Source organism: Theobroma cacao, chromosome 4, assembly GCF_053813885.1.
Source record: "Theobroma cacao isolate CCN51 chromosome 4, ASM5381388v1, whole genome shotgun sequence".
NCBI classification, from domain to species: Eukaryota; Viridiplantae; Streptophyta; class Magnoliopsida; order Malvales; family Malvaceae; genus Theobroma; species Theobroma cacao.
The window spans coordinates 27,464,206-27,490,994 of NC_142642.1; the positions used below are offsets into that span (position 1 = coordinate 27,464,206).

Consider the following 26,789-nt stretch of genomic DNA (forward strand, 5'->3'; position numbering starts at 1 on the left):
CAGAATAAACAAAAATAGAATAAAATAATTATTACAAGAGAATAAAATAAAATAGTTATTACGTAATTTAATACGACGAATGTAATAAGACAAGAATAATTATTATGATTTATTACAGTATTTGGTTGCTAACAATAATTTTGAAATAAGAAAAGAATAGAAAATAAAAAGATAAAATTTTTTTTTATTTTATATATATATGATTATTTATTTTTATTTTATTTTTTAAATATTAATAATTTATAATTTAATTAAAATATTAATATTTTAGCATAATTTAATTATTATTATTTTATATATTAATATTTTATTTATAATTTGATATTATTACGATTAAAATATTAATAATTTTAATTAATTTCCAAATTTAAAATATTAATTTTTATAATATATAATTAAAAACTAAAAATTTTTATTATAATAATATTTATTTTTTAAAACAACAAAATACCCTTTACATAATTTGGTAAAATTTATACCAAAAGACAAATATAAGCAAAATTTTTTTAATTATTTACTTTTTATTTTCAGTAAAAAATTAAAACTTAAAAATTTAATGATTTATTATTAAAATATTAGTATAATTTTTTATTTTTTCTTTATTTGCATTTTTTATATTTTAGTTATACTCATTAAAAATTTAATATATTAATAATTTAATAAATTAAACATTAATATATTAAAATATTAATATTTTAATATTTTAATTATATTAATATTAATAATGTTTAAATTATATGCAATATATTAATATTTTATAATTTATAAATAATTTTTTCCTTTTTATTTTATTTTTTCCTTTTTCCTTTCTTCCATGGGCCGGCCACAGGAAATGTGACTAGTGTAATAAAACACCGATCTAGTAAACCATGTGCCTAGATTTGGCCACTAAGGCACTAAATCGACGCTTCCAGCAGCTAGATCTAGCCGTGGAATGCCAGAGTCGACTGTGGGGATCTGGTTAGGAAGCACCAGATTCTATGCTTTCTGCGGCTAGATCAGGCAATGGATCCTAGATCTAGCGACTTTTTGGTTGAATCTTGTCAGAAAGTACTAGATCGACACTTTTCGACTATATTCGGTCATGGAATTGTCATCGCCGTCCATCACTGCCATCGTCATCTTCGGTGATGAGTGCTAGTTAAAGAGAGAATGAGAAAGGCAAGAACGTGAGAACAGAGAGAAAGAAGAAAGGAAAATGAGAAGAAAAAGAAATATTTATATGTCTAGGGTTACAATATTTCTAAGTTATAAAGAATATTTTAGTTTTATCAAATTTTAAAGCTATTCCCTCAGCCATGGAATAGCAAATACCATGGAGGGCTTAGGTTTAGTTAAGCCTAAGTTTTACCCTATTTTAAGAAATAGCTATTATTAATAATAGCTATTTCTTATGGCAATTGCTTACTAAATGGGGTAAAGAGAAAACATGGGAATAGATAGGGAATAGTTAGCTATTCCCTATACCAAATATACAGTAAATGTCCAACAAATACCTTTTATGTACAAGTGAAAAGTGACAAATATACAACCAATGCCTAGAAAAAACACAAAGAAACTACATGGCAGCTGATAGTATTAAACCACCATATATACTACAATTGACCGATCACAAGTTGACAACACAAATGTTAATTATTAAATCCAAGTAGAATAACTGACTCACATTGACACTACTACTCCTTCCAAAACATGTATACATCACTAGTGAAAATACTCTGTTGCTTCCATTCGTACTTGAATTAATTGGTTTCTTTGGTTATTTCTTATTGTGTTTCTTTCACTCGGATTTTTGTCAACAACAATGGATTTTGTTGAGGTAAAAGGAGTAGCAAGGAATGGTTTAACGATGGAATGGATCAAACTTAAGACTATTGGCAAAGGTTCGTATGGATTGGTTCACTTGGTTAAACCAATAAAGCCTATTTTTTATCAAGTTTTGGCTGTGAAATCTTGTCTTTACCAAGATTCCTTTTCACTTCGAAAGGAACAACATATCCTTAAAGAATTTGTTGGTTGTCGTAATATTGTTCCATGCTTTGGTGATATGTTGAGCACTGATCAAGAAGGGGCGCTGGTTTACAACTTGTTTCTTGAATATGTTCTTGCTGGAAGTCTTTTGGATTTCATAATCAATTAAAATGGGGGTAACATTTTGGAATGTGATGCCCATTGTACACAAGAATGCTGGTTGAAGGGATTCAAGATATTCATGAGAGAGACTATGTTCATTGTGATCTCATGCCAAAAAATATCCTTGTTTATTCTTCTGATTAGTATGGTTTGTTGAAGCTAATACTTGTATGCAACTTGCAATAGCAGTTTAACACTTGTCTAAACTCAACTTTAGTCCTTACCAGCTATTATTCCTCTCAGCTTATGTATTTACGTGTGCTTGCTTAGTTCTTAATGCATTTTAACACTTGTCTTATGCATGTGACCAAGTGTTGTAGTCTATTATCCACGTATGAACCTATTGTACTTAAATGTCTTTAGTAACTAGTAATGAATTGGATGAACTTTAGTTTTTTGCTTTGCATATTTTATTCATCCCTGTTTTTCCTTGCCTGTAACAGAGGCTACATCATACAGCCATATCTCGACTTCTTCTAAATCACAACATGATATTATAGCCCAATTTAAGCTCCTAAGGGACCAAAACTCTAAATATCACCACAAAATCTTCCAAATAACAACTTATCATGAGCAAGGCAAATAGTAGTACCTTCTCTCATCAAACACCATTAACCTTTAATAGAGCCAACTACTTTATTTGGTTCTGTAAAAGTGAGAGCCTACATGAGGGCCTACGACCTTTGGGGTATGGTTGAAGCAAAACATGGAGCGAGACAAATGTAAGTCTTGAATGCATTAAAGGAGTTTGAGGTCTTGAAGATAAAGGACAATGAAGCTATGAAGGACTGTAGAGATAAGCTTATGAAAGTAACAAATCAAGTGAAATTGTTAGGAGAAAATTTGTCTGATGTGTTCTTACTCGAGAGATTTGAAGCTAAAATCTCTCCATTGGAAGAGTCAAAGGATATCTCCAAATTGACACTTATTGAAGTCATGACTCCTCTCCAAGCTACAGAGCATAGAAAATCAATACACATGGACAATAACACAGAAAATGCTTTGATGGCCAAGTTCAAAGTCAAAGGTGCTTTGCAATCTGAAAATCCTTAAATAGAAAAGGCATGTAATGAGTTTAGACATGCGAAAAAGGTTTACAAGAATAAACCTAAGATGCAAGAAAAGCCAACTCAAACAGAAGAAAAGACTAATGTAAAGGAAGAGCATTTGTTCATGGTTATGAACAAAGCCAAAGCTCCAACTTCAAAGGAATGAGCTGATGTTTCACAAGCAAGTATTAAGGAGGAGTGTTGAAGCTAATACTTGCATGCAACCTGTAGTAGCAGTTTAAACTCAACTTAAGTCCTTACCAGTTATTACTCCTCTCAGCTTATGTATTTACTTGTTGTTATGCACGCGTAGTTTTTAATGCATGTGACCAAGTGTTGTAAGCTATTATCCACGTATGAACCTATTGTACTTAAATGTCTTTAGCAACCACTAATGAATTAGATGAACTTTAGTTCTTTGCTTTGCATAATTTATTCATCCTTGTTTTCTTTACCTGTAACAAAGGCTGCATCATGCAGCCATATCTCGATTTCTTCCAAATCACAACATGGTTCCCTTAGCAATCTAAAGATTGCTAATTTTGGTTTGGCTAAGCAACTTGGAGAAAGAGATATGCCAGATCAGGTAGAACCTTGGATGCCAAATTTTCCAAGTATAACACTTTACATGCCATCAGAATATGTTAAAGAAAGGAAAATCAGTGCTTCGATAGATATATGGTCTTTAAGGTGTATTATTCTTGAGATGATCATTGGAAAACTACCATGGGGATATCAAAACTTGAGAGACTTGAAGATCAAGTTTAGATTTTCAAGGGATTGCCCAAAAATACCCGACAACATGTCAAATGCAAGGAAAGATTTATTGATGAAGTGTTTTGCAAGGGATCCTATCGAAAGGTGGATCGTTGATATGCTGTTATGTCATCTTCTTCTCATTTCAAACTGCACTTCATCATTGCCATCTCAAACAAACTCTTTTCAACATGCACAATGTGATGGTTATTTTCCTTCCATTAAACAAATTTTGGCAACGTGCCTAGCTATTAATTAATTATTTTACTGTAATAGTTCAAACATTGTATTCTGCTAGCTATAATATTATTTTTTTAATTCAGCTAAAATAATATTATAGTTCAATAATTTATCAATTTTTATCACAAATTGAAACTTGGTAAAAGGTGTTAGAATATTATAAAAAATTCATTCAATTTTTATATTAATTTATCAATTTCATTATATATAGTTTAGTAAGACATATAACATCTCTATAACTTGTTTGCGAAATTTAAACACTCCACTACGGATATAGAAAATAATAATTTTTAAAATAATTAAATAAAAAATATAAATTTTCATAGTTTTAATATTTATATATATAAGTTAAAAACTAATAAAAAGAAAATACTTGCTCTAATACTTTTTTTTAACCATATTCCTTTTTACCTTTTTGTATTTTTCTCACACTTTGGACTTCTATCTCATCCCTTTTCACTTCCAACATGCATCATAGATTTTTTTTGTCATAAATTAATAATTAATCACTTAAATGTTCGAATTGTGGTTATCCGCATAAGACCTTTAATAATTATTATCCAATTAATTGACTTCATATTTACCAAAAAATTAATTGAACTTACACTTTGGAAGCAAATAATTTTTTCATTCCATATAGTATGCTCTCATATCACATCTTTTGCTTTTCTTTTTCTTATTATTACTTTTGAGAATAATGAAATGTTTCTAAAATAAAAATTATGAAAATTTTGAATCAAAGACGAAATTTAATTTAATTTTGTCAAATTGTAAAAGAAAATAACTTCAAAGTTTGCAGAAAACAGTTTGTTAGTCCTTTCCTTCTTTCCTTTGGTTGGTTTTCTTTGGTTATTGCTTATTTGAGTTTTTTTCAATCATATACTATCACCAACAACCATGGATTATGCTTGCAGTAAAAGGAGCATCAAGGAATATTTTAGCTATGGAGTATATCAAACTTATGACTCTTGGCAATGGTTCATTTGGAGTTGTTCACTTGGTGAAACCAATAAAGCCTGTTCTTGTTCAAAGTTTTGTTGTGAAATCTTGTCTTTACCACAATTCCTTTTCACTTCAAAGGGAATTACAAATCCTTGAAGGATTAATTTTCTGTCGAAATATTGTTTAACACATTTTAATACTATGATCTCAAGCCAGAAAACATCCTACTTTATCCTTATGATCAAAATTGTTCTATTAATAGTCTAAAAATTATTGATTTTGGCTTGGCTAAGTAACTTGGAGAAAGAGTAGATAGGCCAGTTGGGATGCTAATCTTTTCAGGCACACCAGTTTACATGCCACTAGAATCTATTGATGATGGGAAAATCAATGCTTCGTTTGTTAATTACCCACGTAATGTTAGTTTCCCATATTCAGTTATGGTCCGCAAATCACCCATTCTCCACTAACCTTCTGTTAACCACTTTGACATGCCCACTTTCTTTGTTGGATTATACCTTTGATGGGAAGACAATATATATATATATACAAGAAAACTGAGTATGGGCCCATAAGCTCAACATTTTTCTAAATACACACCATCTAAGTGAGATTGCTAGAGTTTAGAAGTACCCTTACATATAGAAGCTTATTCTTGTGACATCAATCGCTGGAGGTTAGTATCCAATTTCACATTTCGATTTTTTTTGTATGTTAATTTTGTTAAAGTGCATATGTATAGGCATCTATGATGTCTTATAGTTGGTATCAGAGCAATTTCAACCTCTGTCTTGATGTGTTTGAGTTTCTATATTTATTTGCAAAAATATTAGAAAGTTTTGTTTTATAAACTTGAAATTGTTTAGTCAAATTTTTAATAAAAATGATGTTGGAAAGCTAAAGGAAATTCAATTCAAAGCAAAATGGCTTTTGAAACGTCAAAAATGGAGTCCCAAAAATCGATATATAATTAGATTTATGAAACTGGTTTAATTTTAGGTTGAACAGATCCGTTTGAAGGTAGAAGATGATGAATAAAAAAAAAAACTGAACTATTTCTTTTCTTCTGACAAGTTTTGGGCATGAACATGTTTTTTTTCTTTTAATACATGAGCCTGCTTCTTTTCTTTTAATGAGTTTAGACATGGGCTTCCTTATCCATATATTGGTGAAAATTTAGACCATAAGTGATTCAACGAATTCTAACAAAGTCCAGCAATTATTCTTTTGGGACATACATATGTTCCTTAACCCAAAACATAAAAAGTCAATAACAAAAATCTGTCATTTCAAAACAGAAATTTTTTTTGCAATTTTTGGTGTTTGATTTTATTCATAAATTAATAAATATTTTTTTATTGTCTCTTTATTATATGTAGATACATGCATGTTATTTAACTATTTTATGCATAAAATTGGATGTCATGTGATCAATAGAATTTTAATTTATTAAAGATTAGCTACAGCATCTTTGATCATGCTAAATTATATATTAAGTATCCTTGGATCATATGTAGAAAAATGACATCAATGGTGATTAATCATATTCAAATATGATAAATTTATCCCACAAGATTTTTTAATTATATTTGTATAATTAATTAGGATGAAATAACAAATTATTTTTCTTAATTTACCCACAAGAATTAAGAAAAGGAATATAATTTGATAATTTCCTCATGAAGTTTGTATATAAATCTTTAAAATAAAACTTGACCCATAGGCAGTTTTTATTTGTTATTTGGTTCATATTTTTAAGTATGACTTACATGTTTTACATTGGTAAAATATGACATATATTTTTTACCTCAATTTTTGTGATATAAGCATGTACATTTGTTGTAATGTAGTTATACAACTTGTGAATTTTTCTCATATCAAATGTGATATTCCTAATTTAAATTGTGATAATTATAAAATATGGAAGGAGGGGATTCTTTTCCAATTAGAGTGGATGGATATTGATTACGCTATTCGGAAGGATGAACCACCTACACCTACTGATACTAGCACTCAGGCTAAAATTGCTCTTTATGAACAATGAAAGGGATCAATCGTCTTAGCATGATGCCAAGGAACTGCTAAAGGCTATTGATGAACAATTTGAGTCTTCAGATGAGGCCCTAGCCACCATTCTAATGACAAAATTATCATCAATGAAGCTTACCAGTGTTAGAGGTGTGCGTGAGCACATCATGCAAATGAGGGACAATATGATTCAGCTCAAATCTCTTGAGGTTGAGATGTCTAAATCTTTCCTTGTGCACTTCATTCTAAATTCTCTTTCACATCAATACATAACTTTCAAAATCTCATATAACACACACAAGGATAAATGGTCAATTAATGAACTTTTGACCATGTGTGTTCAAGAGGAAAGTAGGCTAATTGTGGAATAAGGCAAAAGTGCAAATATGGCAACACAAGGTGTTGGTGGGAAGGGGGGGTTTTATATGATATTCAAGAATAGGCAAAATTGGCTTCAAGGTGAACCTTTCAAATAGACGTCTATCTTTAAGACTTATTTCGCCCCCACCACTCGATATGCAAAGGGGAGTAATGCGAATAGTCTCAAAGATACAATGAAGTCAACGTCTAACTTTCGTATTGCACTTACGAAGTAGACCGCTAGATACACCCAAGGGTTTGCAAAGTTGTTTGGCCTTAGAACTGACTTTCTGCAGCAAGTAGATAATAAGGAATTCAGAATATCTTGAAGATGGTGGGAACTTTTGTGTTTCTTTTTGTATTATCTGGTGTGTCTAAAATGGTTGGCACCAAGCCCTTTATATAGGCTTTAAAGTGTCTCTTCTTCAAAGACACAACCCTTTCATAAAAACACCTATTTGTCTAGAAAGCATCTTTATGATATTTGCCAACACAACTTTTAGATATAGTTATTGTTTCAATAGTCATTTTATGAATAGATAACTATTCATCTCACAAATTATAACATTTGAGTTATATCTTGGAACAATAACTATTCACTTTAACTTTTGAGCAACGGTGTCTTTTCAATCATGTCTCCTAACTTTTGGATATGATTTTTCAAGACACATAACCATTCACATGAAAACATGACTATATCTAATAGACACATTATGTCACTTTTCGTAACATAACTTTTGAGCTAATGATAGCTTTTCCATCATGTGAAACAACCTTTAATTTTGAAAATACATCAACAATCCCTCACCATTTTTCAAAATTCCAAATACCAACAACTTTGGGAAACTTGTGTATAAATGAAGGTATCCCGCATATTTGAACCTTCACTTAGTGAGTGTGGTTGGTTCTAGTCTGAATTGAGTGGTTGACCAAGCATTGAACCATCGATTCTTCATTGACTAGTCGGGCCACTAAACACACACAAGCCTCCTTGCTCACATTGTATCTAGTTTTGCCAACACGTTTATGGCCATGTATTTTGCATCCATTTATGAGTGCTGTCAGAGTCAAGCCTTTACCTCCTAGAAGTGGCCGCACTTCCACTCATATAGGTAGCCCCCATCGGAAGTACCCTGTAATTATAATATTTCAACATATACATGTTATGGGTCTATTAAGAACTTTCCATTCAGCCTTACCTTACACATTATGGGAACCAAGCACTATACACCTTGGGATGAAAAATATAATTTAGTGCTTGCAATCACCATGTGGTAAAATGGTCAGTACCCAAGACTTGCAGGTCAGACACAAGCGTTGAGGTGAGCTCCCACCATTGGCGATTTAATTAATAGGCTTGAGACCCATCCCTCTTGAGGTCTTTATAACCAGGTCCTTTTTTAGACCTTTAGTAAACGGATTCGCTAAATTTTCACCAGACTTCATATAACTTATAGTGACTATACCGTCACTAATCCTTTGCCTAACAATGCTATGTCAAAGTCAAATATATTGACTCTTTCCATTGTAAGCTTGATTATATGCCTTTGATACAGTTGCTTCATTGTCGCAATGTATCAAGATTGGTGCCATTAGCTTAGGCCACAGTGGAATTTCATAAAGTAAATCTCTCAACCATTTCGCTTCTTGAGTGGTAGATGCTAAGACTATAAATTCAGCTGCCATGGTGGAGTCCACTTGACAAGATTGTTTCTTAGAACCCCAAGAAATAGCACCCCCACCAAGTGTGAAAATCCATCCAGTCGTGGATGTGTAATCCGATCTATTTCAGTTCTAACTTGCATCTGTATACCCTTTTAAAATCGAAGGAAAACCTGAATAGCAGATGCCATAATTCTTTGTACTCTTTAAGTACCTTAGAACTCTATGAACAACATACCAATGTTGTTTACTCGGATTACTTGTAAACCGACTTAACATCCCAACCGCAAATGCAATATCCGACCTTGTACAGACCATTGCATACATGAGGCATCCAATCACCCTTGCATATTCATTTTGTGCTATTGGCTTATCTTCATTGACTACTAGCCTTAGATTAGAATCATAAGGCGTAGTCATGGGCATACAATCTAACTTTCCATACTTCATTACAATCTTTTCGATGTAATGAAATTGAGACAATGTTAAGCCATTATTGTCTCTCATTATTCTTATACCAAGAATAACATCCGTCATGCCCATATCTTTCATGTCAAAATTCTTTGACAAGAACCTTTTTGTGTCTTCCACTTGTTCCAAATTGGTACCGAATATTAACATGTCATCCACATATAAGCAAATGATGACACCTCTATCGTTATGGAACTTACTATAGACACACTTGTCAGATTGATTAATCTTGTAGCCATTAGCTAGCACAACCTCATCAAACTTTTGATGCCATTGTTTAGGAGCTTGTTTTAATCCATACAAGGACTTTACAAGCTTACACACTTTTCTTTCTTGACCAGGATAGACAAACCCTTCGGGTTGTTCCATATACACCTCTTTATCTAATTCACCATTTAGGAATGCTGTCTTAACATCCATTTGGTGAATTACCATCTTATATATAGATGCAAGTGCTATAAGCACTCTAATTGTAGCTATTCTTGCTACCGGTGCATATGTATTAAAATAATCAACACTTACATTTTGTTTTAAGCCTTTTGCCACTAGTCTTGCTTTAAACTTTTCCACAGTTCCATCAACTTTCATTTTCTTTTTGAAAATCCACTTACAGCCTATTAGCTTGGAACTTGGTGGAAGGTCTACCAATTTCCATGTCTTGTTTCCCATTATTGAGTCCATCTCATCTTGTATTGCTTCTCTCCAAAAGAAACGTCTCAAGACTTCATTGTCTCCTCATAAGTTTCAAGATCACCTTCACCTTTTACATTAAAGCAGTAAGGTAGGTATTCACATGTTTACTCTCTTGTACCTTCCATTAAGTACATGAGGAAATTGGATCCATATGTCTTTGCTGTTCTAATTCTTTTACTCCTCTAGAGCTCGATAGGTTTCTCGTCATTTTCTGAAAAACTATCACTTTTTGTTATTTGTTCCTTGGGTCTTGGAATTGGGTTAAACCTTGTTTCATCAAAGATAGCGTCCTTTGATTCTATGACCGTATTAACGGAATATAAATCATTAGGCTCTATCACCATGAAACGATATGCTTTACTATGTTCAGCATATCCTATAAATATGCATTCAATTCCTTTTTCACCCAATTTCCTTTTCTTTGGCTCCGGAACCCTTACTATAGCTCGACATCCCCAAACTCTTAAATAACTAAAATTTGGCTTTCATCCTTTCCATAGTTCATAAGGAGTAGTTTTACTCCTTTTATTTGGGATTCTATTTAGTATATGGGAAGCCGTTAGTAAAGCTTCGCCCCAAAATCCTTTTCCCAAACTCGAGTTAGAAAGCAAAGCATTGACCATTTCCATAAGAGCTCAATTTTTACGTTTCGCTACACCATTTTGTTCCGATGTGTATGGAGCGGTAGTCTCATGAATAATTCCAATGGACTCAAAGTACTTGGGATCATAATATTCACCTTCTCTATCACTTCGTAAACATTTAATAAACAATTCACAACATAATTCAACTTCTCTTTTATAAATTCTAAATTTCTCTAATGCTTCATTTTTGGCATGCAATAAGTAAACATAGCAATATCTAGAGAAGTCATCAATAAATGTTACGAAGTATATCTTTCCATCGATAGAAGGAGTACTATGCATGCCACAAACATCAGAATATATTAATTCAAGTAATTTAGTGCTTTTTTCTACCTTAGGAAATGAGTTATAGTGATTTTAGTGACCATGCATGTCTTGCACATATCATTACTTTCATCAATGTTGGGTATTAATTCTATTTTAGCCATATCATGCATTCTTCTATAATGAACATGACCTAATCTATTATGCCATAGATTAGTTAGGATTGCTTTACTATCATGAACATGAAACGATGCATCAATATAAGCAGAACTAGTAATACTTTTATTGACATTAAGCTTGAACATGTTTTCACAATAATATCCGCTTCCCACATATTGTCCACCTTTTGTAAAGATGAACTTATCTGCTTCAAATATTAATTCGAAGCCAAACTTATTCAACAAGCCACCTGACACAAGGTTCTTTCTTACTTCCGGTACATAGAAGACATTGTTTAGTACAAGTGTCTTTCCAAAAGTAAACACAAGTTCCACGGTGCCTTTTCCTTTCACTTGTGTAGTGGAGGAATTTTCCATGTATAACACGTTTCCATCATCAACTTCTTCTAAAGTTTTAAAGAAACTTTTGTCGTTGCATACATGATTAGTTGCACCAGTGTTAATCTACCATGCTCCATAATCTTGGAGAAGATTGACTTCGAAAATCATAGCCTCAAACTTGTGATTGTTCACGCCTTGTATCTTGCTTTTCAAAAGTCTACATTCCACCTTAAAGTGACCAACTTTGTTACAATAAAGACATAGCCCTTTTCTGTTACTTTTGAACTTATGACTTTTGTCATTCATACCCGCTGAATGTCTTCTTTTGACTAGCTTGTTTAATGGTTTGTGTTCCATCACATGGATCTTTAAAGTCTCAAGATTCTTCTCATTAGAATCTTTTTCTTTTTCATCATGTTTGACTTCTTCTTGCTTCCGATAATCTTCTTTTATTCGAAGATGATTACCAAGGTCCTCGAGAGACATATCCTTCTTTTTATATTTAAGGAATTTCTTTGTATCTCTCCATGAAGGGGGAAGCTTATCAATTACTGAAGAAACCACAATAGCTTCATCCATTTTAAGACCACATCGCTTAAAGCTATTGAGAATGCATTCAAGCTCATGCAATTGTTCCATGTTCATATCAAGATCATATATGAATATAACAAAATCCTTCTTTCCAATCAATATACGTTTTCCATGCAATACAATCTCATGCATATTCATATCAAGTAAGGAAAGAATACTTATCTTATGATCTGATGCAGAACCATTTTGCCACAAATGAATCTTGTCCATGGATTCTTCACCATCTTCTTCACTTGGTCGTGGTGTATCTAGAACATATGCGACCTTGAGTGTTGTGAGGAGGAAGCCCTTCTTTTTCTACCATCAAATGAAGTCTCCTCCATCAAAGCAATCTAACTTGACAATGTTGGTAGCCATCTCCTTGAGTGAAGTCATTTTGAATACCACGAAAATAAGTCTTAAAACTGTTGATGGGAAGGGGAGTTTTTATACGGTATTCAAGAATAGGCAAAATTGGCTTCAAGGTGAGCGTTTCAAATAGACGTCTATCTTTATGACTTATTTCGTCCCCACCACTCGGTATACAAAAGGGAATAATGCGAATAGTCTCAAGGATACAATGAAGTCAACGTCTAACTTTCGTATTGCACTTACGAAGGAGATTGCTAGATACACCCAAGGGTTTACAAAGTTGTTTGGCCTTAGAACCTACTTTTTGTAGCAAGTAGATAATAAGGAATTCGGAATATCTTGAAGATGGTGGGAACTTTTGTATTTCTTTTTGTATTATCTGGTGTGTCTAAAATGGTTGGCACCAAGCCCTTTATATAGGCTTCCAAGTGTCTCTTCTTCAAGGATACAACCCTTTCATAAAGACACCTCTTTGTTTAGAAAGCATCTTTATGATATTTGCCAACACAACTTTTAGATATAGTTATTGTTTCAATAGTCATCTTATGAATAGATAACTATTCATCCCACAAATTATAACCTTTGAGTTATATCTTGAAACAATAGCTATTCACTTTAACTTTTGAGCAATGGTGTTTTTTCAATCATGTCTCCTAACTTTTGGATATGATTTTTCAAGAGATATAACCATTCACATGAAAACATGTCTATATCTAATAGACACATTATGTCACTTTTCGTAACATAACTTTTGAGCTAATGATAGCTCTTCCATCATGTTAAACAACCTTTAATTTTAAAAATACACCAACACAAGGAAAGAAAAAATGGCAAGCCAAAGAAAAGGGAAAAGGTAAAATACCCATCCAAATTGTCATCAACAAAAAATCTAAATGTTTTTTCTATAAAAAAAAAGGGCACATGAAGAAGGATTGCGTCAAATTTAAGGTTTAGCTTGAGAAGAAAAGTAATCTAACCTCCCCTGTTTGTTATGAATCTAATATAATTGATGTTTGTCATAACACTTAATGGATTGATTCTAGTTCTACAGTCCACATTTCAAATACCTTGCATGGCTTTCTAAACCAAAGGAAGCCAGTAGGCAATGAGTAGTGCATCTATTCAAGAAACAAGATAAGTTCACGTGTGGAGGCGATTGGAACATACTGATTAATTTTATATTCTAGTTTTGTTTTAAATTTGGAAAGAACATTTTATATTCCAAGTTTCTCTAGAAATTTGATTTCAGTTTCAAGACTTGTATCGTTTGGTTATTCCTTTAACTTTTCAAATACATCTTTTAATTTAAAGGCTTTGTCTTGTTGGGACTGGTGCAATGTCTGATGGTTTTTTTTGAATTAATTTGCAAGACAATGCCTTTTGTAATGCAATGCATGTTCATGATAATGTTGATATTAAACGATGTGTTATGAATGAAAATTCCTCTATTTTATGGCATTGAAGATTATGACATATATCCATAGAGAGGATTAAAAGATTGGTGAATGATAAAGTACTCAATACTATGGATTTTACTGATTTTGATGCTTATGTGGACTACATTAACGGAAAACAGACTAACAAGACTAAGAAAGGTGCCAAGAGGAGTTCAGACATATTAGAGATCATACATACAAATATTTGTAGTCTAGATATGGACTCATATGTTCATTAATACTTTATCTCTTTCATTGATGATTATTCACGATACATGTATCTTGACTTGCTTCATAATAAGAATCAAGCATTAGATGCCTTTAACGTATTTAAAGTTGAAGTAGAAACACAATGCAAAAAGTAAATTAAGATCGTGAGATCAGATAGAGGTGGAGAATATTATCATAAATACACTGAGGATGGATAAACACCTGGTTCATTTACAAAGTTTCTTAAGGAGCATGGGATAATGGCCTAATACACCATGCTTGGATCTCCAGACCAACATGGTGTAGCAGAAAGAAGAAATCAAACATTGATGGCTATGGTGCGAAGTATGCTTAGTAGCTCCAAGCATCCTAAATCCTTGTAGATTAAAGCTCTTAAAATGACAATGTATATATTAAATCGAGTTCTAACCAAGGTTCTTCCTAAAACACCATTTGAATTGTGGAAATGTTGAAAATCGAGTTTGCAACATATACCCATTTGGGGATGCCCATCTAAAGTAAGAGTTTATGATCCATAAGAAAAGAAATTAAACCCAAAGACTATAAGTGGATATTATGTTGGATATGCTGAAAGGTCCAAAAGATACAAATTTTATTATCTATCTCATAACATTAGGATTGTGGAATCCAGAAATGCAAAGTTTCTTGAAAATGACTTGATCAGAAGGAACGATCAATCTCAAAACTTAATTTTTGAGAAGAATCATTGTGATATTCAAACTCTCATTTCAAGTGACAGATTGATTGTCATTCATAACACTCATCAAATTCAAATGGGTGTTGTACAACCAATCGTTGAAGTTCCACAAGATGCTGATGACGATCTAGTAAATCTGGTTGTTCAGTAATTTTCAGAGATTGTTGAGCAACTAGTTGTGCAACATATTCCTCAAGAGGATGTTAATACAACATTAAGAAGATTCACTAGGATGAAGAAATCAGCAATCCCTAGTGATTACATTGTGTATTTACAAGAAGCTGACAATAATATTGGAGCCGAAAATGATTTTGAAACATTTTCACAAGCCATGAGTTGCAAAGAATCTAAATTGTGGTACAATGTTATGAAAGATGAGATGAATTCTATGGCATCAAACGGAGTCTAGAATCTTGTTGAGTTGCCTAATGGTGCAAAGGCCATTAGATGTAAATGGGTCTTTAAAACAAAAAAAAAAAAAGATTCATTAGGCAACATAGAGAGATATAAAGTAAGACTTGTTGCTAAGGGTTTCACTTAAAAGGAGGAAATCAATTCCGCAAAGACTTTATCTCCTGTATCTCAAAAAGATTTCTTTCGTGTCATTATGGCATTAATTGCTTATTTCGGTTTAGAACTACATCAAATAAATGTGAACACAACATTCCTTAATGGGGACCTGGAGGAGGAGGTTTGTATGAAACAACTAGTAGAATTCTCCTTTAGCTATGGTGACCATTTGGCGTGCACCTTAAGAAATCCATATATGGATTGAAAAAAGCCTCTCGTCCATGGTATTTGAAATTCCATGATGTTATCTCTTTATTTAGTTTTATAGAAAACATCATGGATCAATGCATATATCAAAAGGCTAGTGAAAGTAAAATTCGTTTCCTTATTCTATATGTGGATGATATACTACTTGCAACCAATGATAAGGGGTTGCTACATAAGGTGAAATAATTTCTCTCTAAGAATTTTGATATGAAGGATATGGGTAAGGCATCTTATGTCATAAGCATTAAGATCCATAAGGATAGATTTAAAAGCATTTGTGTGTATATCAAGAAACCTATATTAATAAGGTTTTAGAGAGGTTTTGGATGAAGGATTGTTCACCGAGTGTAGCACCTATTGGGAAGGGTGATAGGTTCAATTTGAACCAATGCCTGAAAAATGAGCTTGAAAGGGAACAAATGCAAAACACTCCGTATGCTTCTGTTGTTGGGAGCTTAATGTATGCTTAGGTTTGTACAAGACCTAACATTGCATTTGCTGTTAGAATGCTGGGCAAATATCAGAGTAACCCAGACATGGACCACTAGAGAGCTGCAAAGAAGGTGATGAGGTACCTTGAAGGGACTAAAGATTACATGCTTATGTATAGGCGAACTAACAACTTGGAGGTAGTTAGTTACTAAGATTCGGATTCCGTTGGGTGTGTTGATTCAGAAAAATCAACATCTAGATATGTTTTTATATTTGCTGGCAAAGCCATGTCTTGGAGGAGTGCAAAACAAACCTTAACGGCTACTTCTACTATGGAAGTTGAGTTCGTTTCTTGTTTTGAGGCTACCTCACATGGTAATGGTTAAAGAGTGTCATATCTGGGCTTAGAATTGTGGATTCCATTTCTAAGCCATTAAGGATGTGTTGTGACAATTCAATTGCGATTTTTTTGGCTAAAAACCACAAAAGTGGTAGTAAAAGTAAACACATCGATATCAAGTATTTAGCCATAACAGAATGTGTTAGGGAGAACAAAATAGTCATTAAGCACGTTAGCATTGAATTGATGATTGCTAATCCTTTAACAAAAGGCATGCCATTAATGAAAGTTAAAGATCATGTAGCGCGAATGGGACTTGGTTCCATCATGTGATCTTTTTGTTGTATGGACTTTTATCATTTGTAATGAAACTCTTATTCATTTGTGTGTTTTCTCCTCTTTGTGTACACATTTATTTTGAGAACAACAATCATTATTGGACCTAGAATAAACATAAGGTTTATTCATTAAGTTATGATGGGCCAACATTAAAGAAATAGAATGCATAGTGATGCATGGAAGATAATACTCGTTCATAGAGGACTAGTCGCCATGATTTATGTATTTTGTTTCTTTTCTTAAAAAGAAAGATTCGTGGATTTTAGGTATTATTAAGTAAAAAATATAAATCAATTGGGAGAATGTTAGTTACCCATGTTCAGTTATGGTTCGCATATCACTCACTCTCCACTAGCTTTCTATTAACTACTTTAACATGCCCACTTTCTTTGTTTCGGTTACGTATTTGATGGAAAGACTATATATATATATATATAAGAAAACCGAGTATGGATCCCTAAGTTCAGTATTTTTCTAAATACGCACCATCTAAGTGAGATTGCTAGAGTTTAAAAATACCCTTATACAAATAAGCTTACTCCTGTGACATCAATGGTTGGAGATTAGTATCCAATTTTACATTTCGATTTTTCCATATGTTAATTTTGTTAACGTGCATATGTATAGCATCTATGATATCTTATATTGTTTAGATATATAGTCGCTAGGGTGCGTGGTTCTCGATATGATTACTGGACAACTACCATGGGATATAAGAACCTGGCAGAGTTTGGCGATCAAGGTCATATCTTAGACGAATTCACCAAAAATACCCGAAAACATGTCAAGCGCAGGAAAAGATTTCTTGACGAAGCGTTTTGCAAGGGATCCTAATGAAAGGTGGACTGCTGATATGCTGTTAAGCCATCCTTTTTTCCTTCCAGACTGCATCTTGTTGCCATCTTCACCATGCTCAAGCTGTTTGTTATGTTCCTTTGATGAAACAACAAATGATGCTACTTGTCTAGTGGGAAGAAATCAGAGAACTGAAGTAGCAAGCCTCTCTTAAGCATCTTCAGCTCTTCCCTATTGTAAATGGGCTAAAATAAACTTTTATATTATGATATAGAACTTTTTTTGGCATGAACTTATCCTGCAATTTCAATACAAACTGTAAAAGAATAAAACAATGCAATAGTGATTTATAAAATGTACTAATTCAACTAAATCCCACTCTTTGGAAAGACCTTATTACTGATGATTTTATTCTGTGATTCTGTTAGCACACTGATTTGACTCATTCCCAACTCATGCTGTTAACAAAGAGTATGCATCACTGTATATGGCTGCCACAGTTGAGAATACTGCAACAATGATCATGAACACGGATAAAATCTTATCCTTCTTCGTTGCTATACCATGAGGGTCCCTGAAAACACCAAAGAAGGAAATGGAATGTAACATTCCTGCATTAGGAATCAACTAAGCCATTGTATATCGTCATGTCTCGCTTAACCCTGTTTGTCCTCTCACCCTGGTTACTACACTAGTAACTCATTTCTTTAATTTTGTCTTTGGACCTTTCAATAAGAGGAACAACTATAAATTTCAATCACATGGTTTCTCATATCTTCTCGATTTCTATGTTCTGAAATAGCAAAGAGATATGCTTTTGATCGAGTTTCACAACTGATAAATTATTAACATAAAAGGCAGATAAGTATTAGCAAGAAAATTCCCTGGCGAGATAATAGCAAACTATCAAATTCTTCAGCATATTGTTGAAAATGGATGGATTCTCCCCAATGTTCAGGCATATACATTTCAAAGAGGTTCAAATATTTCAGAATGATGAAGGAAACAGGGACTCACTTGAGAGTAATACAGGCTGGAAAGATGAAGGCAAGTAAAGCTCCAACAGTTGCTCCAGTGAACTCAAACGCTACCCATATGCTCGGAATGAATATTGCACCTAGCAGAATAATGGCAATGAGCCCAACAGTGACCAGTCCAAACCTTAAGTTGTCTGAAGACAAAGGTGCAGCTGAGGGAAAAAGGAGGCCATCCACATTGAGGCGCAGAGGGAAGAAAATAATGGGGAAAACAAGCATGATATGACCTGCATAGCTGATTCGAACAATATCATTGAAGAGGGAGTTGTATGGTATGCCTAGATCAGTGTCGAAGTTGGACAACAGGTCAGAAAGAGTGGAGTCACCAAACAAGAAGAACCCAAATAAGCCTGTCATTACATACACAATGGCGCAGAGAGCAACTGAAGTTTTCACCACTGTTGGCATACTAGGAGAGTCAGCAAGCTCATTAGCAATTGGATGAACTGCATATATCAGATGTGATTTAGTTTAAACAACTGAAGCAGTTGTAATGCATTTGACAAGAATATGAGGCATAGAACAAATGAACTAAGCAGTTTCTTAATTGTTTTCTTCTGTGAAAACAAATTACCTATAAGATTGTATGTCGTTTAAAAATAACTGGGATACTAGGATTCTTTGAAGATAGTGACAGGCACAAGGTGATAGATACAATTTCATATGTTCCAAGATAAAATTATCAACTAATCAATGATCAAGAGTTGACTCAAGCATGTAAGGGGCGGATTGCTTGTGTACCATTATAGTGGCAGAGGTATGCAAAGATAACAACAGGTACAGCAGTGAAGAGCTCCCAAAAGGATGACAGATTGGTAATAGTAGGAAAATATTTAGGCGCCTCTATGCTCCCCATTATGAATTTGTATATTGTGATTCCAATAACAACAGCCAGACACACAACCGCCAATGCAAATGATATAGCAGACGTGAATCTTAAGGAATCTGCATAAAAGACAAAAAATGTAGCAAACTAAGCACCAGAAAGTATTCATTGTCATTCGAACAGGGGAAGGGCAGAGGTGAAATGCTAACCAATGCGCTTGAAACATAAAAAGGGAACTAATACAACTGCTGTTAGGACTAGAACAACAACGGCACGACTAGTCCACCAATGTTCTCCAAACCAGCCTTCCAAAATACCAGCATGGTGAACCCCACTGGAAGTTGATCCTGATAGCACATCCTCTGCTCAAGCAAAGCAAAAATGATGGTAATCAATAAGTGATGTAATAAAATCAGATATTGACCAAATATTAAAATGAATGCGAAGCATTGAGTTTACACCGATTATGATCAGAAACACAATCAGACCGCCAATGTTGTTTATGATAATACTAGCTTGAGCTAGAACTTTTCCAACGGTTCCAAGGCATCAGCCATTAGATCACCATAAGAATATGCTGATTCTGGTTTGCTAAATCTCAACAACATCTCAATTGATGCCTGAGTCAAGAGCGCAGCAAGTACAATCAGGACAACTCCAGGAACTACCCCCACAATTTTCATGGTTGCAGGCAAGCTCATGATACCAGAACCAACTATGGTGCATTTCAAGTTAAACACAGATCCATGGAAAGAAGCTCTTCCAATTTTATCGACCTGGGTTTCTTCATCTCGATTTCTTGGTAGCAAGGGGCTCTCTCGTCAGCAATTTGTTCATGCTCTTTTGGAATGTTTTCAAAAGTTTCAATAGTCATTTTTGTACTGATTAAAACTTGGGAGCAGATGAAGTCACCACACGATACCTTGACAGCTCAATTTATCAATTATGCAGTAGATTCTTTAGAAAATCAATAGAAAAAGAAAAAAAAATTAAAACCAGTTATCATTAGGGAATTGTTCTTTGAATCTCTGAAACAAGAAGATAACAATTACTGATACTTTAAAAGCTTACATATCAAAGCATTGTATGGACCTTGAAGAACCAAAAAACCAGAAAACTTGATTTATTTCAAGCAAGGACACAAAATAACAGAAAAAGGAGTACTAATTGGCGCCTAGAATTCAATTCTTTGAAGTTCAAAACTGGAAAATGATCAAACCAAGATAATAGAAGAAAAGGAAAGAAAAAACAGAAGAATACAAAAGTAATTGGAAAAACAGGAGGAAAAAGGAAAGAAGAAACAGAAGATAGAAATCTTAATAGCAAAAGACAAATGATGGAAGTACGTGCAAGACAATTATGAACTTTGTAGTCAAATATAAAGAACCAAATGTACCAAACATAAAAGTTTAGCTTCACCTGCCATTCAACGATAGTAATGCACATATGCTCAGATGGATCTCTGACCAAACAAGGTGGTTACATTTTCCTTATGATACATGACTGATTATTGATGTTTCCAGTTTCAAAACATCCTAACATCTCGGTTTGAGGTAATACTCAATTGGCCGCCACCAACCTGCTTATCTCCAAGCATTGAATCTCTCTTTCTCTCACTCTTCCGATTATTAACAGAAGAACCATCAATTTCGTGAAAAGTACATGGATTATATTGTTTAATTAACACGATATTCATTCATTATTAAGCAATGGGATTTTATGGGATTTGTGCTTTGAAATAAGAAAAAGAAAAATAGAGAAACAAAAGAACGAGAACATGACGTTATTGACCTCTAAACACTCCTTGGATGCATGATGATGCCGCCTGGGACGATTTTCTCTTCAACTTTAGCTAGAGGTTGGAATTGGATAATAGGGTTAAGGGTTTCGGATTTAGGGTTTGATAATTCCTAATTAAACAAAAACAATCACACTAATACATCTCATTTCAGTCCCTTGGCGATTGTCACAACTCCTCTCACTGGAACGGTAACTATTGTTTTTTCCCTTTTGTTTTGGATTTCGTAAATAGATTTTAGAGTGGGCAGCCCTCCTCGAGCCAGTACGGCTAGAACATAAATACTGTAAAAATAAAACAATGACGATTAGTCTGTCACAAATCTGAATATACTATATTGCAATTTTTTACAACTTGATTTTAAGTCTACACAACATGATTCAAATCAAGCATGAAGCAGTACAATATTGCATATCAGGGAGAGGGGGGGCTATGATGTATGAAACTCCATACACTTCCCTAACAATCTAACTTTATACATTGGAAGAAGGTTCATCTTATTAAGTAGCTTATCAAACCTCCTTCGAAACCCAGATTTTTGAATTAGACCACAAATGACTACATAAATCAAGGTCTTGTCAAGGAAACTTGACCATATCTCCTTTCTGCAATCAAGGAACAGCCAGATAGATCATGCCCTGGGTCCTGCTCCTGGATTCTTTTTAAACAGAGCGTAGGCATCACTATATATGGCCACCAGGTTTGAGAATACAGCAAGCACAATCATGAAAATAGCTAAGATCTTGTCTTTCTTTGTCGCTATAAAGTGGCGATCCCTGAAACACCAAATGGAAGATAATTAGTATTGAACTAAAATTCAATAGATGACAGTCAGCAAATGAAGTCTACCGAAAACAAGCAAGACATAAGAACTTAAACCAAACAATATTACGCAAAAGAGTAGGCCAGATTGGGCAGGAGAAACAATAGTAATAACAACATCCACTTCAAAAGCAAAGATGACCCTAAGAGGGTGCTCTTTTTTTACTCACAATACATCCATTGATTCTGGAACATTGACAACTATACTGAATGTTTCAAGATTATGAACATTAAAAACATGTCTCACCAACTTTAAATGCAAATCAAGTTCCATATGCAGTCTAACCTTATTTTCTTATTAACATTTTTGAGCCACTAAGTCAACCATGTTTCAGTTTTGGTTTTATCCCATAACAAATAAATATCTAGCTTCATTAACATTGTACCGTAATGTATGATATCTGGAAGTTGAACACCAATTTGAAAGAAAGGGAATTAAACATAGCTGATATCTAATCGAATGGAAGGCCAAAAACTCACCTAAGAGCAATAGCAGCAGGAAAAATGAACCCAAGGCAAACTGCAGCAGTTGCTCCAGTGAATTGGAAAGCATCCCAGATGCTGGGTATGTAATTTGCACCCAAGAAGATAGCTGTGATGAGTCCGGCAGTAATAAAAGCAAACCTAGTATTGGACAGACTTAAAGGCCTTGCAGAAGGGAAGAGAAGGCCATCCATGTTGAGTCGCAGTGGAAAGAAGACAATGGGAAACACAAGCATGAGGTGAGCAGCATAGCTAACACGGACAGCATCATTAAGCAAGGAGCTATAGGGAATGCCAAGGTCAGTATCAAAGTTGGCAAGCACATCATCCAATGTTGCATCACCAAATAGAAGGAATCCAAAAAAGCTTGTCATTATGTAAACAGTTGAGCATAAAGCAAGTGCTGTTCGCACAACAGGTCTTATCTGGGAAGAGTCTTCCAGTTCATTATCTATGCTGTGAACTGCAAATTTAAGCACTCAAGAATATCAGTCATTCTTACTATACAGCACCAACATAAACAAAACCACATTGCTTAATGAAGAGTCTTAATTACTGAATCAACTTGCATACCATTGTAATGGCAGATATATGCAGTGACTAAAACAGGGACTACAGTGAAGAGTTTCCAAAATGAGGTCAAATCAGTGACATCAGGTAGCAACCTAGGCATCAGTATAGTTCCACTAATCAACTTGACAATTGCTATACCCACAGTAATGACAAGAAACACAACTGCCAGAGCAACTGATAAGGCAGATGTAAATCTTAATGAATCTGCAACCATGAGAAAGGGTAACCGTGCGTTAGTCATGTAAAACTAAACGATAAACCTGCAATACAAACTATCCCACTTAAATTTCTACTAGTAAAATGTATGAGGTTCTGAAAGTTCACATGCTAGGAAAGGTGCAAACATGAGCAAAAGAGTACTGCTAAATACTACATGATACATACATTGTAAACACTAATTGCATATGTATCAACCAGTTTTGAAGATATCAGATAATGTGAAAAGGAATACAATATCTGATTCAGAAACTTGACACATAAAACAAAAGAAAGAAACCCAATATGCTTGGACTAGATCTCCCAGGAATTGATATCATATTTGAAATTCCTAATGAGGCAACTGGAAACCAAAATTATAGAGCTACTCTAAAATACCAAAATAATTATAAACCTAATATTTACCAATTAACATCCCAGCTTTCTGCTTTAATTATATTTTGATCGCCTCAACCTTTTAAGATCTAATGATCCATTAAGAACAAGCAAGATGATTAAGTAAAAAGCTAGCACAATCAAAACACTAACCAATCCGCTTAAAACATGCCAATGGAGAGAAGATGCCTAGTGTCGTGACAATAAGAACAAAGGTACGCCCATTCCACCAGTGTTCTCCAAACCACCCTTCAAGGACACCAGCATGGTGAACTCCACTTGAAGATGTTCCAGAAAGCACATCACCTTCAAGAAACAATAACCATCATAAGTTCATAAGCAAATTTACACATTTCCATAGGATCAGGCAAGGACAATTTACGAAATAACTAAGTCAACAAAAACAACGATCGCAGCACATGTCCAGAACACAATTAAATATCAACTAACAACCAGATATGCAACTCAGTTGTATGAAATGAAGTCATACCAATAATAATCATGTATACAATAAGTACACCGATGTTGTTGACCAAAACACAGATTTGCAAAAAGATTCTCCCATACTTCCCCAATGCATCTCCCATAAGACCTCCGTATGAAGTTGTTTTTCCAGCTCTGCTAAACCTAAGCAAGAACTCAATTGAGGCATCAGTTAAGAATGCCATAAAGATGATCATAGCAATCCCGAGAATTAGTCCCAGAACTTTCATGGTTGCAGGCAAGGCCATGATCCCAGCACCAACAATTGTTGTTGACAAGTTAAACACTGCCCCAGTAAAAGAAGCTCCATTAAATTCATCATAACCAACATCTTCATCTTGCCTTTTAGGTAACAATGGAGCCTTCTCATCAACAACATGTTTGCTCCTCCTTGACTTCCTCTCCTTCTTTGGTGTTATATCCCCAATTGTCATCTCGTAAATCACCAAAAATTCTCAAAGAATCAACTTTATACAGAAAATTTAATCCACCTCACGGGCCAAAACCTGCCTTGAGCACACTCCAAGAAAATCTGTCCGCATAAAAAGTCAAATAATTAGTTGCCAAACAAAATTAATTCCGCTATAACCAAATCTAAAAAACCAGTCACTTAACAGGCCTAACCAGTGACAAAATCCAAACTTTGCACCCTTTTGAGGTTGAAAAAAGAGAGGATCTTTCAAATCTTCTATAACAAAAGGTAGATCTTTTCCAAATAGATCACCAAAATAACCAACAAATTAATTTAACATACAGAGATTCTTATAATCAACAGACTACTCGTATAATCTACAATTAGGAGGTTGAGTCTTTGATATCAAAAGACAAGAAAAAAAACCAACCCGAAATTCCAATCAACAAAACTTCAAAAACCCAATTTATATTTTCTTGAACTAAATCTAATATAGGCACCAAAGCAATAATTGATGCCTAACCCAGAGAAAGAAAAACCAACTTTTGACCAAACCCAGAAAGAGAAACAATCACAATATATGAGCTTTGAAACGGAGAATTGAGAGAGACCCAACAACCAGAAAGCTAAGATAAGAGTGTTTAGACTCCTCTCAATTCTTGGAATGCAGCTTTGATTTATAAAGAAGGCGAAGAAGAGAAAAGCTACACGGCCGGAAGTTGCATGTACGGCTATGATGGCAAGTAATTAAACAAGGAATATAAAATTAGAAAATTTACTACATAATAGAGTTGTTAAGTGGGTAATTAAATTATTATTCTGAGTTGGTTCATTTTTTATATTGATTTTAAAAATTCGATTTTGGTTAAAATTTAGGAGGGACGGACAAAACTTTCAAACTCCGGTTTCTTTTATAAATCTTACTATGTAAATAAAAAAAATTTACTTCTATAAGAGTAATGCTAATTTATTTTTATATATTTTTATACAAGTCATACTTGATTAATTCATTGTTAAATTGCATTAATGTAACATCCCAACTTTGTTGATAACTATATATGAAGTTAAACCATGTTGTAGGTTAATTTGAATTTTAATGAATATATTTGAGAACTTGAGAAATGTCTATGTCTATAAAGATGTGATATTGAAATATATGAGTATGTAAAGTCCCGAAATGATGTTGTGCATATATTTGACACATAAATGATATATTGCATGTGCTTGACACTTAGATGAGTATGCTATGTAAGCATTTAATGTCATGCTTCATTGACATGCTAAGTGGCATAGAGTGTAATTGAGAATTTGAATGTTATTCGATGAATATGTGCCATGATAAGGAGTAAAACTGTGATGAGAATGTATGGAGCACTTAGATGAACAATTTTGGGGGGTAAAAATGTTGAAAAGTGAAATCTAAGTATAAATTACCGATAGATGTTCATGGTTTATCGATAGATGAAGAATAAAAGCGAGAAATGTAAAAAGTTGAAGAACATCTATCGATAGATGATCGTTCGGGAGTAGAGGGAAGGCAATTGAGGTGCAACTATCGATAGATACTGCATATCATATTTCAAGTTTATTAAAAATATTTAATTAATATAATAAAATTTTGATCATTAAATATATATTAAAAAATACAATATTCTCAATCCATATAATAAGATAGCATATTGATTTGAAACTTTTCATGCATGATGTGTAGAATAAATTGTTAAATTCAATAATCAAATTATTAAAATATTATTCACACATGAAGTCATAGAAGAGTGTTAAATTAATTAATTTTACACTAGTGTAATTTGATTCTTTTCTTTAAAGAAAGTTATACCTTAATTCATCAAGTTTGTTACTTTTGATAATTAACTCTAACCAATAAATTTATATAAATGATGAGAAAAATAATTATATATTAAACTCATTTATTGTGTTTTATAAAATAAAATGGCATTTTAATAGCTTTAACAGAAGCAATGACAACCAGGAATGTCTATGTCATGCCACAAGCCTTAAACTTGTTTTGCGCT

The 26,789-nt window shown here is 33.6% G+C and overlaps 3 protein-coding genes across 4 annotated transcripts; 1 reads left to right on the forward strand and 2 right to left on the reverse strand.

The window, feature by feature from the left end:
• The first annotated feature begins 1,804 nt into the window (after positions 1–1,804).
• LOC18601799 (mitogen-activated protein kinase kinase kinase 20-like) lies at positions 1,805–4,197 on the forward strand. The gene is made up of 4 exons (XM_018119038.1): positions 1,805–1,883; positions 1,968–2,077; positions 2,182–2,276; positions 3,663–4,197. Exons 1-4 carry the CDS (start codon positions 1,805–1,807, stop codon positions 4,195–4,197), a joined length of 819 nt encoding a protein of 272 aa, XP_017974527.1.
• A 13,825-nt stretch (positions 4,198–18,022) lies between these two features.
• Positions 18,023–21,280, reverse strand: LOC18601801 (amino acid transporter AVT6A-like). Its single transcript, XM_088805482.1, has 5 exons — positions 21,014–21,280; positions 19,804–19,956; positions 19,510–19,713; positions 18,749–19,214; positions 18,023–18,305 (listed from the first exon to the last, which is right to left on the reverse strand). Exons 1-5 carry the CDS (start codon positions 21,018–21,020, stop codon positions 18,185–18,187), a joined length of 951 nt encoding a protein of 316 aa, XP_088661608.1. The 5' UTR covers positions 21,021–21,280; the 3' UTR covers positions 18,023–18,184.
• Positions 21,281–21,699: 419 nt separating this feature from the next.
• Positions 21,700–25,419, reverse strand: LOC18601802 (amino acid transporter AVT6A-like). 2 transcript variants are annotated; one of them, XM_088805481.1, is made up of 6 exons: positions 25,187–25,419; positions 24,352–24,876; positions 24,015–24,167; positions 23,271–23,474; positions 22,695–23,160; positions 21,700–22,168 (listed from the first exon to the last, which is right to left on the reverse strand). In XM_088805481.1, the coding sequence occupies exons 2-6, from the start codon at positions 24,776–24,778 to the stop codon at positions 22,024–22,026; spliced, it is 1,395 nt and encodes a 464-aa protein (XP_088661607.1). In that variant the 5' UTR covers positions 24,779–24,876; positions 25,187–25,419; the 3' UTR covers positions 21,700–22,023. The 2 variants fall into 2 exon arrangements, with proteins under 2 accessions (XP_088661607.1, XP_007032928.2); XM_007032866.3 differs by having other exon boundaries at positions 24,969–25,418.
• Positions 25,420–26,789: the final 1,370 nt, after the last annotated feature.

Bases quoted from the DNA above. Each gene is read 5' to 3' on its own strand.
- LOC18601799 (XM_018119038.1), top strand. From the start codon at position 1,805: ATGGATTTTGTTGAGGTAAAAGGAGTAGCAAGGAATGGTTTAACGATG. The intron at 1,884-1,967 runs GTTCGTATGGAT...GTCTTTACCAAG, and splicing joins ACTTAAGACTATTGGCAAAG to ATTCCTTTTCACTTCGAAAG. The intron at 2,078-2,181 runs GTTTACAACTTG...CCATTGTACACA, and splicing joins CTGATCAAGAAGGGGCGCTG to AGAATGCTGGTTGAAGGGAT.
- LOC18601802 (XM_088805481.1), bottom strand. From the start codon at position 24,778: ATGACAATTGGGGATATAACACCAAAGAAGGAGAGGAAGTCAAGGAGG. The intron at 24,168-24,351 runs GTATGACTTCAT...TGTTTCTTGAAG, and splicing joins TGTATACATGATTATTATTG to GTGATGTGCTTTCTGGAACA. The intron at 22,169-22,694 runs GTGAGTTTTTGG...TTGGTGTTTCAG, and splicing joins CCTGCTGCTATTGCTCTTAG to GGATCGCCACTTTATAGCGA.
- LOC18601801 (XM_088805482.1), bottom strand. The intron at 19,215-19,509 runs GTACACAAGCAA...TGATATATGCAG, and splicing joins ATACCTCTGCCACTATAATG to TTCATCCAATTGCTAATGAG. The intron at 18,306-18,748 runs GTGAGTCCCTGT...TGGTGTTTTCAG, and splicing joins CCAGCCTGTATTACTCTCAA to GGACCCTCATGGTATAGCAA.